This window comes from Amaranthus tricolor, chromosome 17 (assembly GCF_026212465.1).
Source record: "Amaranthus tricolor cultivar Red isolate AtriRed21 chromosome 17, ASM2621246v1, whole genome shotgun sequence".
NCBI classification, from domain to species: domain Eukaryota; kingdom Viridiplantae; phylum Streptophyta; class Magnoliopsida; order Caryophyllales; family Amaranthaceae; genus Amaranthus; species Amaranthus tricolor.
The window spans coordinates 11,774,503-11,789,356 of NC_080063.1; the positions used below are offsets into that span (position 1 = coordinate 11,774,503).

The 14,854-nt window shown below is 33.7% G+C and overlaps 2 protein-coding genes across 3 annotated transcripts; both read left to right on the forward strand.

Moving 5' to 3' along the window:
* Positions 1-1,034: 1,034 nt before the first annotated feature.
* LOC130804858 (uncharacterized) lies at positions 1,035-5,012 on the forward strand. Of its 2 annotated transcripts, XM_057669480.1 has the most exons (3): positions 1,042-1,489; positions 1,994-2,056; positions 4,348-5,012. In XM_057669480.1, exons 1-3 carry the CDS (start codon positions 1,202-1,204, stop codon positions 4,696-4,698), a joined length of 702 nt encoding a protein of 233 aa, XP_057525463.1. In that variant the 5' UTR covers positions 1,042-1,201; the 3' UTR covers positions 4,699-5,012. The 2 variants fall into 2 exon arrangements, with proteins under 2 accessions (XP_057525464.1, XP_057525463.1); XM_057669481.1 differs by lacking the exon at positions 1,994-2,056 and having other exon boundaries at positions 1,035-1,489; positions 4,348-5,004.
* A 1,649-nt stretch (positions 5,013-6,661) lies between these two features.
* On the forward strand, positions 6,662-14,443 carry LOC130804859 (uncharacterized). Its single transcript, XM_057669482.1, has 8 exons — positions 6,662-7,164; positions 7,733-7,795; positions 9,670-10,401; positions 10,954-11,088; positions 11,216-11,293; positions 12,546-12,605; positions 12,714-12,800; positions 13,810-14,443. Exons 1-8 carry the CDS (start codon positions 6,772-6,774, stop codon positions 14,089-14,091), a joined length of 1,830 nt encoding a protein of 609 aa, XP_057525465.1. The 5' UTR covers positions 6,662-6,771; the 3' UTR covers positions 14,092-14,443.
* Positions 14,444-14,854: the final 411 nt, after the last annotated feature.

Here is a 14,854-nt window from a genome sequence, read left to right on the forward strand (position 1 = left end):
TAACTGTGGAGTTTTTAGCAAATGGGCTCCCTAGAAAAGAAGATGCACCTTGTTGATATGAGTAGTCTATCAATCTTTTTTCAAACTAAATCTAGGGTATTACAATATGTCTAAATATGAAGTTTATTTTATTAGCAGAATTTAATGATGCAATCGTCTATTATAGCCATATTATTTAGGTAGGAGATTAAATCTTCAACCATAGCTTGACATGTGTCAATAAAATACTTTTTCGTTTTCTCTTTTATTATATTAGTATAGTATAGATAAATAGATTGATATAGAAGTGTTTTATTACAATTATTTTTAATTAAGTAGAAGAGAAAAGTTAAACGATAATAGTTATATTTTGATCTAGAGATGTTCATGGATGGATTATCAGTCAAGCTCGACCCATCGAACTTGATAAACGGGCAAACTTGAACATCAGTTTTTCAAATATTTGGACAACATATACTTACCTACTAAGGTAAACGGGAAGAATAACGGCACAAAAAGAATCCTTATCAGTAAATCCATCCACTCACTTATTTTATAAATATATAAAACTTTTTAATTTTTTTTAAAAATTATATCAACAGGTAGCCATGTATGATACTCCAAGAGCACAGATTCTAAGTACATAGCTTTTACTTTGATAATCCGACAATGTGGACTTTTAGGTCTTTTACTTCATCGTCTTATGTACCCCTTCTGCATTATTTAGTGTTTCGACTTTTTAAGAATACATAAGTATTTAAAATATTTTAGATAATTCATTGTAGTTTGCATTGATGTTGGGACTTAACCTTGTATTGTGATTATATCCTTTGTGTAAAATGTTTGTTTGGATTTTTTTATATTGTTCTTGTCCGTTCACCTACTAAGCATGTCGGCTAAGAAAAAAGATAAATAGCGGCAAAAAAATGAGATTTGTAACGGTAGAATAGCTTTTAAAAATTCAAATTCAAGGATAAATTTTTATAAACATGATTTGCTATCCGGTCAAATCCGCCAATAAGCACCCCATCTTGAATGGATATTAATAAAAAATTTCAAAAAAAAAGGAAATGAAATTTTATTGTTGTTTTAAACAGCATTGGCAACGCTCTAAAACATTACCTATGTCGTCTTTTCTCTTGTTCGCATTCTCTCTTCCTCTGCTCTACGTTTTCTTTATTTATTGAAGACAATCACATTAGAGTAGAGCAGTTCTATAAAAATGGTGGCAAAAAGGGCGTCAAAGAAGAGTAGATGTTCGGAAAGTGACGATGATTTCAGTGTTAAACCCACCAAAAAGATTAAGATTAAACTACTTGATCAAATTCAGGAACCCACTGTTCATCATCAACAACAACTTGAGAGTGATTATAATCAGAATGACGAAGAAGAAGGAGAAGAAGATGGTGAACCAATTCCTATTGGCGATGTTATTAGGGTTTCCGGTGACGTGATTCACAAAAAGATGCATTTTGAAGCTTTTGAGTTTGATGGCATTTGCTACCAACTTGTAAGTTCCTTCTTTAATTTACTGTAATGTATTTCTTTTTGGTAGGATGGAATTGGGATTTTAATGATTAGAATGAGTTAAATTCAAATTTGGATTTGTAGAATAAATGATTGTTGTTATGAATGAAATTTCTTGTTTTTGAATTTGTTTCATACAATGACATAGTTTAGAATAGGTTAGTTTGTTCTGAAATTGATTTGTTTTGTAGTTTGAACTGACTACACACAATAACAATGCTAAGTTAATCCTGAAAGATTAGGGTTGTGTACATAGCTTAAATTGATTGCTTTTTTTAAATTAATTTGTGACAATTATGACGGAACTCGTGGAAGTATTGAATTTTGGGAAACAAAAGAGTTAGGGTGAGGGAGAGAGTGTGGATTATCAAGGGTTCAAGAGGAGTATCAATGGTTTTTTTGTTCTGATGTTAATGAGAGTTTTCTTTTTGAAGGAATGTACTTCCTGACTTCCATGGTAATGTGAGTTTGAAACTTCGGTTTGCAGGAGGATACTATACTTGTCGCCCCAGAAGAAGGAAAAGTTAAGCCTTCTGTCTCAATTATCAAGGTAAACATACCTTGCATATATTTTAGATGTGATTGATTTCATTTTAGATATTTAAAATATTTGATATCAGAATCAACCTCTTTGTTATCACTAACAAGGATAAGGTCTTGTCATAGTGTAAAAACAAGGCCTCATAGCATCGGCCGCATCGTAAAGGTTTTCAAAATAAACAAACCGATATTTCCTGCACCGTAAAGGTGTAAATAAATCTTGTTTTGGGCGGTCGTATCAAGGGATATCTTATGGTTTCAACCGATATTTAAGCGTTATGATAACCGCATCACTCACGTTACTGCATTACTGTTTCGTTAATGCGATCGTGACTGTTACCGTATTTTTACACTATGGGTCTTGTACATTCGACCCTTAGTGATGTTGGGGTAACTCTGTACAGTTGGACTGAATATCTAAATCTCCGTTTGTGATTTCTGCTAATCTTTTCATGAAGCATGTTATTAGTTTGGATGTAGTGAGAACTGGTTGCATATTGATGCAAGATTCACGAGCAAAGGGTTCTTATTTAAGAATGTTTTGATGAGTAAGAGGGTTATAAGCTGAAAATACTAGTTTTGTTTTCTTTTTTTATAGGAATACTAGAATATGTTTTTGCCTTGTTTGTATCTTGTTTATATGCTATGATACTATTTTTTCTGGAATTTTATGTATTTTTTTAGTAGTTTCTTAGTTTAACATTGTGTAGGCTCTATACCATTTCATCCATACTCCCGTGTCCATCAGGATTGTAGCAAAAGAGAAAGTGGGAGTTTTTTTAAGAAAATGGTGGATAATGATAATAACCGAAGAGAGAGAATAAATTGTGTGGATGAAATTAAAAGAGTGTTAAAATGTATGGATGAGTTTAAAAGGAAGTGGTGGGCCATTATCCAAAAATAGAAATGATGCAAATTAAGTGTGACGGACCAAAATGTCAAATGATGCAAATTAAGTGGGACGGAGGGAGTACTTAATAATTCTCAATTTTTAGTTATTATTTATGGTTCCTCAACTTTTAAGTATTAATGTATGTTGGACGTTGGAATGTTTTTTTTTCAACTTATAACAATTTGGATTACATGTCATTAAGCAATTTTTGTGAACATTATTTTAACCTTAGAAACTGTGGGTTTCACACTGCTGTTGACCTGTTGTTACTAATGTTATGCACTTTGATTTTCTAAGAAATAAACAAATTTTAGCTGTGTGGGGAGCGATCCTTCTCATAGTGTCTTTTAGTTCTGACTTCACAGTTCATAGTAGCGTAGGCCGTAGTGGGACAAGTTTGTTACTTATATTTAGTGTCTTGCCTGTCTCTGGACAGCTTGACAAGGATGAGAGTGTCTTGTGTGTAAAGTCACTTACAATGAGATTCACCATGCTTCTATCAACCACAAGACACAAGAGGGGGCTTTGGAGATTGCCAATGTGCTTCTGACCAACTTGCTATAGATTTGTTATTAGTGAAGAGACTAATAGCTCCTTCAATGAGTGGTAATATGTATGAATGGATTTACAAGACTTGATATTACTCAATTTGGATCAAACCTAGTCAGTTAATGGGTCCTGTATCCCTAATTTCATTACGAATTATTTTCATGTGTTTGAAGTTTGAATACATAGTTTGATAAGTTCTGCTCCCAAGTATTTTAATGACTTGTCTTTGCACTTCTGTCCAAATTGCATCGTACAATGTAGCCATGTTAATTTGAGCCTTTGTGATTTCGGCAAATAGATACATCCCTATTATCGACTCTGTATACCCTAGTATATGTAAAAATTTCTAAGGTTACCAAAAATTTACATGATAAAGTATATTGCTTACTAAAGAATCATGATAAAGATTTACAAACACCTGAACCATGTACTTTAGGAAGGGCTAATACTTCATAGTTCATACCAAGACTGTTCATATGCAATAGGTGATTAGGTAAAGCTTTTCTGGACAGTACAGGCAACAATGATAAACAATGTCCTTGTAACTACCAACCAAGGGCTCTCTTTATTTGCGAATCTTCCCCGATTTCTTTGCATCTAGATCTGATATGTAGCTTCAACCAAGGCTTCTGATAAGCGACGTATCCAAAATGTTTTGTCAAATATTTGTGGACAATTTTAGAACAAGTGCGTAAGCTGCAAACTTTTTACAGTGAACCTTCTACAGAGGTAGCTTGGCTTTTATGTAGTTTGTATTTTGTATTTTTTAGACAAAAATTGTTTCCTTTCCCCTTTTTTGCATTTTGGTTGACCCAAGAATGCAAGTTTCATTTATCTTCTGGTGCTTTGCATAATCATAGGACATTTTCCAGACTAAAGATGGAAGTTTGATGGTAAGTGCACATCGATTTTACCGTCCTGATGAAGCTAAGAAAAAAGGAGGTGGAACCTGGGAAGCACGGGATGAAAGAGAGCTTTTCTACAGTTGTCACCTCGATGAATTCTCTGCTAATAACGTGATGCACAAGTGTGTGATACATGTTGTGCCTCTTTACAAGCCATTGCCTGATCGTAAAAAGGACCCTGGTTTCATCGTACAGAAGCGATACGACTATGTACAAAAGAAAGTACGTAATCTTACCGACAATGATGCTAAATGTATCTTGCCTCAGTCAGAAGCAGCTCCGAAAGAGTCGATACATTTTACTTAAGTCTTGAAGAAAATAGCTGGTATATTGATATGGTGTAAATGTACTAGGACGGAAAATCTAGGAATTTTTGGTTCTTAAGTTGTCATTGTGAAGCTTGGCCATTGCAATCTGTAATTACTAGTAGTGACTAGTGATTAGGCTTCAATCAATGGAATACGGTTAAATTATTAGTACAAGTAGATCATTGATTTTTCATATACAATGGCTGCCGTATCTATGGCTTGTAAAACCTTTTTGTTATCGTAAAGGTAAAGTTGCATACTTGCATATAATGAAGGAATTAGGCAGTCGACCACGTTTTGCAAACAATCCGACTTTCTGATTCTCTCTTTCACAGTATTTACATTGTCATTTCTTTTAGTTTTGAGTTATTTTCTAGTTAAATTACATTCTCTTGAAATCGCACATGTTACGCGACGTTTGTTACTAAGGGTCATTTATTTATCCAATTCATTTTTTGCCCTAATTTCTTATTTTATTTATCCAATCTATGTTTTGGTCTAATTTGTTATTTGTATAGACTTTTTATTTATGTGAAATCGCACATGTTACATGATGTTTGTTACCAAGGGTCATTCAAAAACTTTTTGTTAGTTTAATTATTAATAAGGGTAAAGTTATATACGTCCGCCCCTCTTAAATTCCATCCTGAATAGGAGTCACTTAATGGTATTGACGTAATAGAATGTAGTTGTGTACATATTGATATATAATACTCCACTAGCGTGTTAATATGTATATAAGGAGTGTGTTCTTGTCTACTATTACCTTGCGTTTCTGCCTCTTGTTTGTATGGTTCAAACTCTACCAGTCACCACAATAAAAAGTAAAAACTAGTGAAAATACTCGAGCTTTTTCAGGTCTAACTTGTATTTTACTCGAGAAATATTTATAATAAGTTAGTATTATTGGTACAATTAATTTATCGGTTAATAAAAGTAGCGATAAATATAAAAATATAAATAAATTAACGTTATTATGGATGATTGAATCTATTTCTTGATAATATATTGTAATTACATATTACAATATTCTATCATATCATATTACTCCCTCTGTTTACTAATGTTCTTCCCGTTTAGAATATTTAATTTTGCAGAGAGAAATTTGATTAAAATTTTTAAGACGTATATAGATGATAAAATATATGTATGTGGGATCTCGTTAGGTTCGTCTTAAAGAATACTTTTTGTACATATATTTTTTATAATTTTTAATGATGCGTATTTAGAGATATTGAGACTAGAAAATTATTTTAAAAACTGTGCAAAAAGTAAATGGGAAGAATAAAAAAGAACGAAGGGAGTATAAAATAGTAAATACAAAGTAACAAATGACATTCTGATAATCAATCTTAAGTTTTTAGCTTTAAAGCAACCAACTAGAATAACAACCTAATCCTTTTAATAAAGCCAAATTTTCCAAATGAATTAATTTAAATCATCAAACTAATGCATGCATGCATTGTAAGAGATATATAATAATAGAAATATATACATACATCATTTTATAAACTTAAATTTATATGTATTATATGCATTTTTATTACTAGTTTTATGTAATAATTAAAAAAAGATAATATTAACAAGTAAATAAGAGTATTAAAAGAGAATTGAAATATACGGATAAAAATTTTGAGATTAAATTAAAAAAATATATGCAAAATGTGTGGGATATGTTAAAATAAAAAAAAATAAATTAATGGTTATTTGATTTGATGAAAATAAACTTTTATTTTCAGCCATTATACCAATAGATAAATTTATTTACATGAAATATTGTGATAAGCTGTATCTTCAAGAGACACATTATACATATGGGTTAAATAACCTAATTAACATAATTTTAAAAGAAATAAGAATATAAGTTTCGCATTTTAAAAACATCTCTCTAAGATTCGAGTTTATTAGTTGATTTTAAAAGATAGTGAGTTTATTTTTAGCGAAACGATCATAATTATTTATATGACTTGATAAAAAAGATGTAAATTGACTGGGAGGAGGTATTTATCATCGTCCTCGACACCTAAACCCCGTAGAAAAAGCGCGGGCTCTCCCTTTCGACGAGCAAAATATGACGCGAAGAATAGCGCAGGTTTTTACAAGAGACGACGGAGCACCGAAACCTTCGAGCAGCGAAGACGATGATATCCCTAACATTCGTAATCGCCGCCGGAGAAATCGCACAAGCAGCCGCCGTGAACCGCCGCCTCCACCTCCGAAACGACGCAAAAAAGTTCAAATTCTCGATGATGACGACGACGAAGAGTTTGAACTGGAACAAGTTGAAGAAGAGAATGAAGTAAATCAAGAGGATGAAGAGGAGGAGGAAGAAGAAGAGGAGGAAGAGGAGCCTGTTCAAGAAGATGCTAAACCTATTGGTGATGTTATTAGGGTTTCCGGTAAAGGTCGAGGTTATAAGAAGCATTATAAAGAGTTTGAATTTGATGGTAATCGTTTTGAGCTTGTAAGTTTTCTAATGTTTTTTAAAATTACATTTTGATTTTTATATTTGATTTGATGTTTGCAATGGGGATGTTTGAGTGATTGTTGAATTGATTAGTGGCTTGAGTTATGGGTGTTGCTTTACGGAGGAATTGAAAAAGTGTCATGATTTGAGAGGGTTTTAGGTCTAGGCTTTTTTAGGTTTTTGTGGATTTGAACTATAATTAGTAATACATATTTTTTGCTGTTCTGAAAATTTGATAGTGTTTTTTACAAGTCTTAATTGTATGATGATGGAACATATTAGGCGAATTTCTGCCCTGTACAGTTCTGGAATTGCAATATGAAAGCTTGGTTTCAAATAGGAAAGATTAAGGAATTATTTGGTGAAAAGGAATATGATTGAAGTTCTAATCAACGATCTGTTGTTTATTCCACATTTGCAATTTTGGCGTGGACACTTGAAAGTCTGTTCTAAATCTACATGGTCTTCTTTCACAACATGATGTAGGTGGAAGCTTAAACAAAATCCAGTCCTCATGTAATTTGATTTTTTTTTTTTTTTTTTTTTTTTTTTTTTTTTTTTGCAGGAGGATCCTGTGCTGTTGACGCCAGAAGATAAGAGTCAGAAGCCCTATGTTGCAATTATTAAGGTAACTTTCCATTAGTGCATAATAATAGCATTGCATTACCTTGTTTGTGAGGAGGGGTGGTAAGGGGTTAAACATGTATTTGCCATCATCTCTTGATTGCGAATTCCTAAAATATCATATGTTTCAAAGACTTCTTATACTTTAGTTCAATATAATTTAAAGCCAAAAAATTGTGGTACTTTTTGAAATATGGTACTTTGGAACCAACATTAGTGCGAAAGGATTTTCATGCCACCAAATATTGGCCGAAACCACAAGATATCTCTTGAACATATTTGAAATGAGCTTTTTACTCCTTTCGATGCATGTAAAACCTTTACCACTCGTCGAATTCAATACGATGCGGCCTTGTTTTTGCACCATGTATTTGATCTTTTTTCTAGGTTGAAATAGTATTAACCTTGTAACTTGTTAGTTCTAACACAAAAAATTTATTAATTAAGCTTTTTATTTTTTCGTGAGATTTGTGGAATTGAATCAGACTTGGATTCTCTAGTGTTAAGAATTTTGTTTGGTTCTCAAAGTACCCTTTTTTCTTGGCAGACTTGAAAGTTGTAATTTATCTTTAGCAAAAGGATAAATATGTTTTGCGTCTTGGCTACTAAATCAGCCTGTGCTTGTAAGATGTGTGATGCCGATTGACCTTCTGCCTTTCAAATTCTTGTAACAGAAGGTGGCTGCACTTATTTACATTTCAAAATATCACCTGCACGGAATTGTGTCTAATATGATATTGAGTTTGCTGTTTCTTCCATATGCTTTTAGTTTAAACAGCACTCTGTGTAATTTATGACTAATTATGTCAAAACAGTGCAATTTCTGGATGTCTTTGTTGTAAAATAGATGGCTTGGAGATCCTTTGTTACTTTCGTTTGCTTTTATGGTTCAGTATTAATTGCATAGTTGCAGAATCTTGGGAGGTCTAGATGTATGCAACTTGACCCCTTACTATTTCGATGAATATTACAAAGGCTTTACACTTTTGGTTCTGTTGTGGAAGTGATAACTGTGGGAGTTTCTCCTTTTAATGTTTTATGAAGCATAAAGGATGGAAACATGTTTAGTGTATCTACTATATTTTCCATTACTCGCAAGTGCTTTCAGCACAAGCAAATGATGCGGGCAATTTTCTGATCCCATCGCACGAACTATCTTATTGGTCTTTTTATTGTTTTAATTAATTAAGGTCAAGGCTTGTCAAACCTTGTTTCCTATATCCTGCTGAGGGCATGCTGTATTTGTGAAATTGTTTGTTACTTGGCATTTGGCATTTAGATTTAACATACCAGAGCATTTGTGTTCTGATTGTTCACCTAGATTTTTCATCGTTGAGGTGATCCATAATCTTTTACTGAGGGCTCTCATTTTGACTGAATCTAAATCATCAGTGATTTCGATATGACGTAGGACCTTATTGATATTTCTACATCTATACCTGTTTGTCTGCATATAGAATTTTGTTAAAATTGTTGATTCTGAGAGATTTCTAGGGTTTTATCTTCAGACTCTGGTGATTAGATACCTTTTTTCCTCATTCTGTGTCCTATATTCCTAAGTCTTGTCATAAGTTTCTACACCTCAAATTCTGAATTCTTCCTGGCTGCCTTCATTTTTTACTTCATTGAGCCAATGATGTGTTAACATCTGAAGGGATTTGAATAAATGGGGTGCTATATTTTCAACCCTTAGAACTCCTTATACCTGATTCTGTAGGTCTCACCCTTTATCTGTCCTTTAGCATTCTAGATTATTGCTTTTAGTATTCTACAAATTAATCTAAGATGTCGAGTACTTGTATTGTTTGGTTTTGTCTGGTTCCCTATATACTTGATTTGTTGAATATATTGTACCTCTTAATTGTATTATTGCTATAGGATATAACTCAGAACCAGAAGGGGAACCTGATGGTCACTGGACAATGGTTCTATCGTCCCGAGGAAGCTGACAGGAAAGGTGGTGGGAGCTGGCAATCTCATGATACAAGAGAGCTTTTTTATAGTTTCCACCGTGATGATGTTCCTGCAGAGTCTGTGATGCACAAGTGTGTTGTACACTTTGTACCATTGAACAAGCAGTTGCCAATTCGCAAACAGAACCCTGGTTTCATTGTTCAGAAGGTTTATGATACTGTGGAGAAGAAGCTATGGAAACTCACTGATAAAGATTACGAGGATGGAAAGCAGGAGGAGATTGATGTCCTGGTGCAGAAAACAATATCCCGTCTTGGAGATCTTCCAGATCTTGAGTCAGAGGATACTCCTACTGTTCAGTTAGAGGAGTTGGTAAGAAACAAGAGAATGTTAAGGAAACGCCACATTTCTCCACTTGATGTGTCAAGGGAGGATGAAGGGACCCCAAAATCACCTAGAGTGGAGACGCCAGGAAGCTGTGCTACCAATACATCCAAACACTTCATCATCTTATCTGAAGCAAAGGCACTAACAAAGGAAACACATCGAGATAGATGGATGGAGAAGCTTCTCCAAGGAGTTGAATCTGTGTGTTCTGCGACTAATAATGTGCAAGCAGAGAGTAACGGAACAAATGGAGCTACTATCATCAACCAATCTAGCATTGACCAGGATTCTCAAGAAGAGTGTTTGAAGGTAAGTTGAATTGTTTTTAATTTGTAATGGTGAAGATTTGAGCCAAATATTACATTTGTAAAGTAGAGATTTGAGAGATAAGGTAGATTGAGTAGGAGAAAGAGGCAGGGGAAGTAAAGGAGAGAAAAGAGAGATAAGGCAAGTACAACGTATACAATGGTCCTTCCAAATAGTCTCATCTTTTTCTTTGGTAATTCGAATTCCAGCTTTATTCACACCCTGTTAATCCAGCTATAGTCAAACAAACGCCCGTTCAATCTATATGGTTCATAGTTGTACACTTATGCTAATGGTTTGACATTTTATTAAGCACATTTTCAAGCTATATCATTGTGCTTGAGTCATACTCATTTCATTCTAATTAATAGATGTATTAAAGAGTGCTTCTGAGCTTCTCATGTTGAGTTGCGCTAGCCTTAAGCTGTGCTCGAATTTGTATCTAGCTCACTTGAGTGAATTTTAATTTTGTGCTGATCTCTGCACCAAGGTAACATACTTATTACCTCTACTACTAGTATTGACTATTGAGGAGTCCCAATTTGTATTTTACAGGATAGCAACAATCTTTCTTGGCCAGATTCTGCTATTTCAGCCATTGTGGCCTTGGAGAAGGCCACTCATGAGGCATTTTCTTCTGATTTTAGCAAGTATAACCAGAAGATGAGGCAACTGTCTTTTAATCTCAAGGTTAGTGCCAACTTCCAACATGTATGCGTTATTTCTCACCTTATTTAATTGTTATAATAGGATGAAATTTGGTGGTTTGTATTCCTGTTTATTGGAACTAATTCTTCCTTTGTTGTCTCAATCTTAGGGTAAACTAGCCCGACGGCTGTTGAGTGGAGAATTAGAACCTTCAAAGATTCTAAACATGTCACCAAATGAATTGAAGGTAGGTGTCGATTTTCTTATGTAAAATTTACTCTTATGTATGCAATTATTTTCACAACCTTGCTTTGGATTGATCATGAGATTTGATAAATCCAAATATTTCTTTGTTGGATAGATGCATAATTTTTCTCCATGAAGTATTGAACTAGGGTGCAAGTCTGTCATAGACCAAATATGAGAGTTAATTGCAGAAAACTATTTTACTAGGTGAGAAAGGCCACTTCATCTGTAAACCAATATGTGACGAGTAAATTCATTACAATTGTTCCCCCAATAAGGCCCAACATTCTCTTTGGTAACAACATTGGTTGTGGTTGGCTTAACCTATACCATCACTCTATGGGTCACCACTTTGAGCTGGCTTTGATATCGATGTTATAGACCAAACGGTAGAGCTTATCTGAATAAATTAGCCTAGTAGCTGAGGAAGCTCATGTGATTTAGAAACCCGTCATAGTTGCTTACACAACCTAAGTGGGACAAGTCCCATTACTTGCAATGGCTCAAAACTATTTAAAAGTTAATAATTTTTTCCAAGAGTTTTTATTGTTTGCTGTTGATGGAGTTTTTTTTAACGCCCATGCATGTTAAGGGTAAATATTCTCACGTGTCCTTTTTAATCATATTTCTACTTCATGTAGTCCTTACAATTATGTTTGATGAATCCCATGATGGTTCTGTTCTTTGTCTGATTGGTGGGATGAACTTGTGATATTGAGGACAGAACTTGTGTTGAAGATGGTAAAATAAGACTTTAGGTTGGGCCTTCCATCCTTTGCGTGGCTCCTTTACTCTACATGACTAATCTCTCACTCATTTTGAATAGGATCATTTCTAAGCTCATTCTTGACCTTACATATTTTTTAGTGAAGCAATTTCACAACGTGAGCAGTTAATTTCAAAAGGCAAATCCTTTCTAAATTTTTCCCCTTGAATGCATAATATTGAATTTTATCCTGCATTCTTTAGTAGATCTGTCCCTCTAATATTCTCCCATTGAGTGCAAAAGTGACTCACAAGCTCATAGAGATGGATGGATGAAGTATGAGTCTGCCATTGCAGTAGCATCCTCAATGAGTCTTGCTGATTGATAAAGTTTCAATTTTTGTTACTTGTTTGGTTTAAGTCATGTAAACATGAGCTAAGAATATTTGAAGATGGTTATTTTACAGAATACACATTTAAGGAGACCTGCATTATGGTTTCTTTTACTCTCATGATATTTTATTTACCAATATCTTATTTGATTGCAGGAGGGTTTAACTGCAGAGGAAATATCTCAAAATCAGCCTGAAGAGGCAGCAAAAATGCAGGTCAATTTCTAATGTGCCAGCAATAAATCGACTTTTTTAATCTCCTGTGACATTTCCAGTTATTTTATTATTACAATTTTAATATTGCCACAACTTGTGAATTTGCAGATGACTGATGCTCTATGCAAAAGGTGCAATGAGAGAAAAGTTGGTCTTGTAGATATTATACAAGCAGGTCATGGTGATCGTTATCAGGTCTGTATGATTTATTACTAATCAATTAATCAAATTTAATCAGATGGAAGAGTAACATAATATACTTGCTCTTTTTGTTGCAATAGTTTCACTTTGATATCTGAACTTATCTACGAGTTTTTAAAATAAAAGTGATATCTTGTCTATATCCTTAGAGTTAATTACTTCATTAAAATAGTGTACCTACGTAATAGATTTGGTCTAATTGGAATATGTTAGTATGCAAATAAGTGTTGCAGTGCAACTTCCAAAACAAGGTATTATATTTTACCCTTGCATGACCAAGTAATATTACTCTTGTGTGACCAATTGTTTGCACTTGCTGTTCCTTGTTATGGGCTTATGGCTGTACAGAACCATCTAATAGTGCCCTAACTGGTAGAGGAAATTATCCTTGAATCTATAACATAATATTTTTCAATATTCGGTTGCTTTTTTCTTTTGATTAATTGTTAGAGTTCTAGAGGATAGACAATCATTAATATCAAAATTACAATTGATCAAGAAACAGTCAGTTGGACTCCAGAGTTTATCTTTGTGGGAGGAGCGATTTGGGGGAGGGTTACAGTAGGGATTGTGCTGTTTTTTCTGCATGTTAATTTTCTATAGAAATCTAAATACCTAACTTGACACACCAGCTTCTGAACTAACTGGACCTGTTAATACCTTTTACTGGAAATGTGACTTCTATTGTCACTGTTGAAGGCCAAATATTTTTATTAATTTTGAACCACACCTGAAAGGCTGAAACAAATCGAAAGCGTATTTGTGTAATTGAAAGAGCGTTTCTAATTTTTTTCAATATTTCCTTGTTAGGTTTTTTAAATGTTTTGATATTTATTTCCTTCTTAAGGACAGACCAACTTCTATCTGACACACTTATAACAAAAAATTCCATGTGGTCTCACTTATTCTGTATAAATGCCCTTGATTTGATAGCAAACCATAAACTTTACGTACTGAAATTTTCGCAGTGGATTTATTGCTAACATTCCTTGATGACTTGCAGTTGGAGTGCATTGCTTGTGGTAATACATGGTATGCTTCTAGAGATGAGGCAGCTATGATGACGATAGATGGTCCCAGTACTGGACCAAATGTTGGTACCGCACCATGGGCTACGGCCAAATTTGAAAACGTAGAGAAAAAAAAGTTGCTTAGTCCTCGTGATACAGACAAGGCAGATGCGGCAAAGAAAAACATTGAAGGTTCTATGCCAGTGTTGGAGACTCAAAAATCTTTCAGTAAGTCCAAAACTGAAAACATAATATCTCTTAAAAATCTCGAGTGATTGGTTGGATGAGATTGTAGCTTAGATCATAAACTTAATGTGTTGTATATACAGTCATAATTAGAAGATGGTTCACATACAGATCCGTAGTTAAACTAGCTGTAGAGTGGAAAAGGAAAATTTGCAACTTCGGGTTTGCTTTTGCCTGTTTCAACTTGCAAAGGTAATGACCTTTAGAGGCATTAATAAAGATTCTTGTTTGGGGATTAGACACAAGGTTTAGTAGTATTTATTCTATTGTCTTCTTAGTTATGGTGCTGCGCATTTTTGTACAAAACTCAATTAAGTAGGGCTTGAATTAAGCTGAAGTTTGCAGGGAGTATAATGCAAGCCTTTACTTTTCGGCCTTCAAGTTTCAACCATATATCATACTCTGCAAATAATTAGTGTGAAATCAAAGCATTTTAACTTAAGTTAGCAATTGGTTTGACTTTTGAGCGCCACCTATTGAGTAATTCAGCAATCACATTCAGCAAGAGCACAATCATTACAAAAACAATTCAGGAAAAATACTTTTATATAAAATCATAAATATATATATATATATTAAAAATTATTATTTTCAATTCGACCCTAAAAAATAATGTTCTATAATAAAGACTTCAATACAAAAGGTCTTAGAATTAAATTCTACAAACTATAAATTTTTTATAAAATTCAGTGTTCGATGTGCAAGCATAGGATCTAATAGAATTTCCCCATGGTTGTAAGAGGTCTTAGTTTGTGACTACCCTGCTATAATTGTTGTGAAATTGTCTTACTA

What these genes read in the sequence shown, in the direction of transcription:
- LOC130804859 (XM_057669482.1), top strand. Translation starts at nt 6,772, where the DNA reads ATGACGCGAAGAATAGCGCAGGTTTTTACAAGAGACGACGGAGCACCG. An exon ending in ATGGTAATCGTTTTGAGCTT is followed by an intron (nt 7,165 to 7,732) that starts GTAAGTTTTCTA and finishes TTTTTTTTGCAG; the next exon opens with GAGGATCCTGTGCTGTTGAC. An exon ending in AACTGTCTTTTAATCTCAAG is followed by an intron (nt 11,089 to 11,215) that starts GTTAGTGCCAAC and finishes TCTCAATCTTAG; the next exon opens with GGTAAACTAGCCCGACGGCT.
- LOC130804858 (XM_057669480.1), top strand. Translation starts at nt 1,202, where the DNA reads ATGGTGGCAAAAAGGGCGTCAAAGAAGAGTAGATGTTCGGAAAGTGAC. An exon ending in ATGGCATTTGCTACCAACTT is followed by an intron (nt 1,490 to 1,993) that starts GTAAGTTCCTTC and finishes TTCGGTTTGCAG; the next exon opens with GAGGATACTATACTTGTCGC. An exon ending in CTTCTGTCTCAATTATCAAG is followed by an intron (nt 2,057 to 4,347) that starts GTAAACATACCT and finishes GCATAATCATAG; the next exon opens with GACATTTTCCAGACTAAAGA.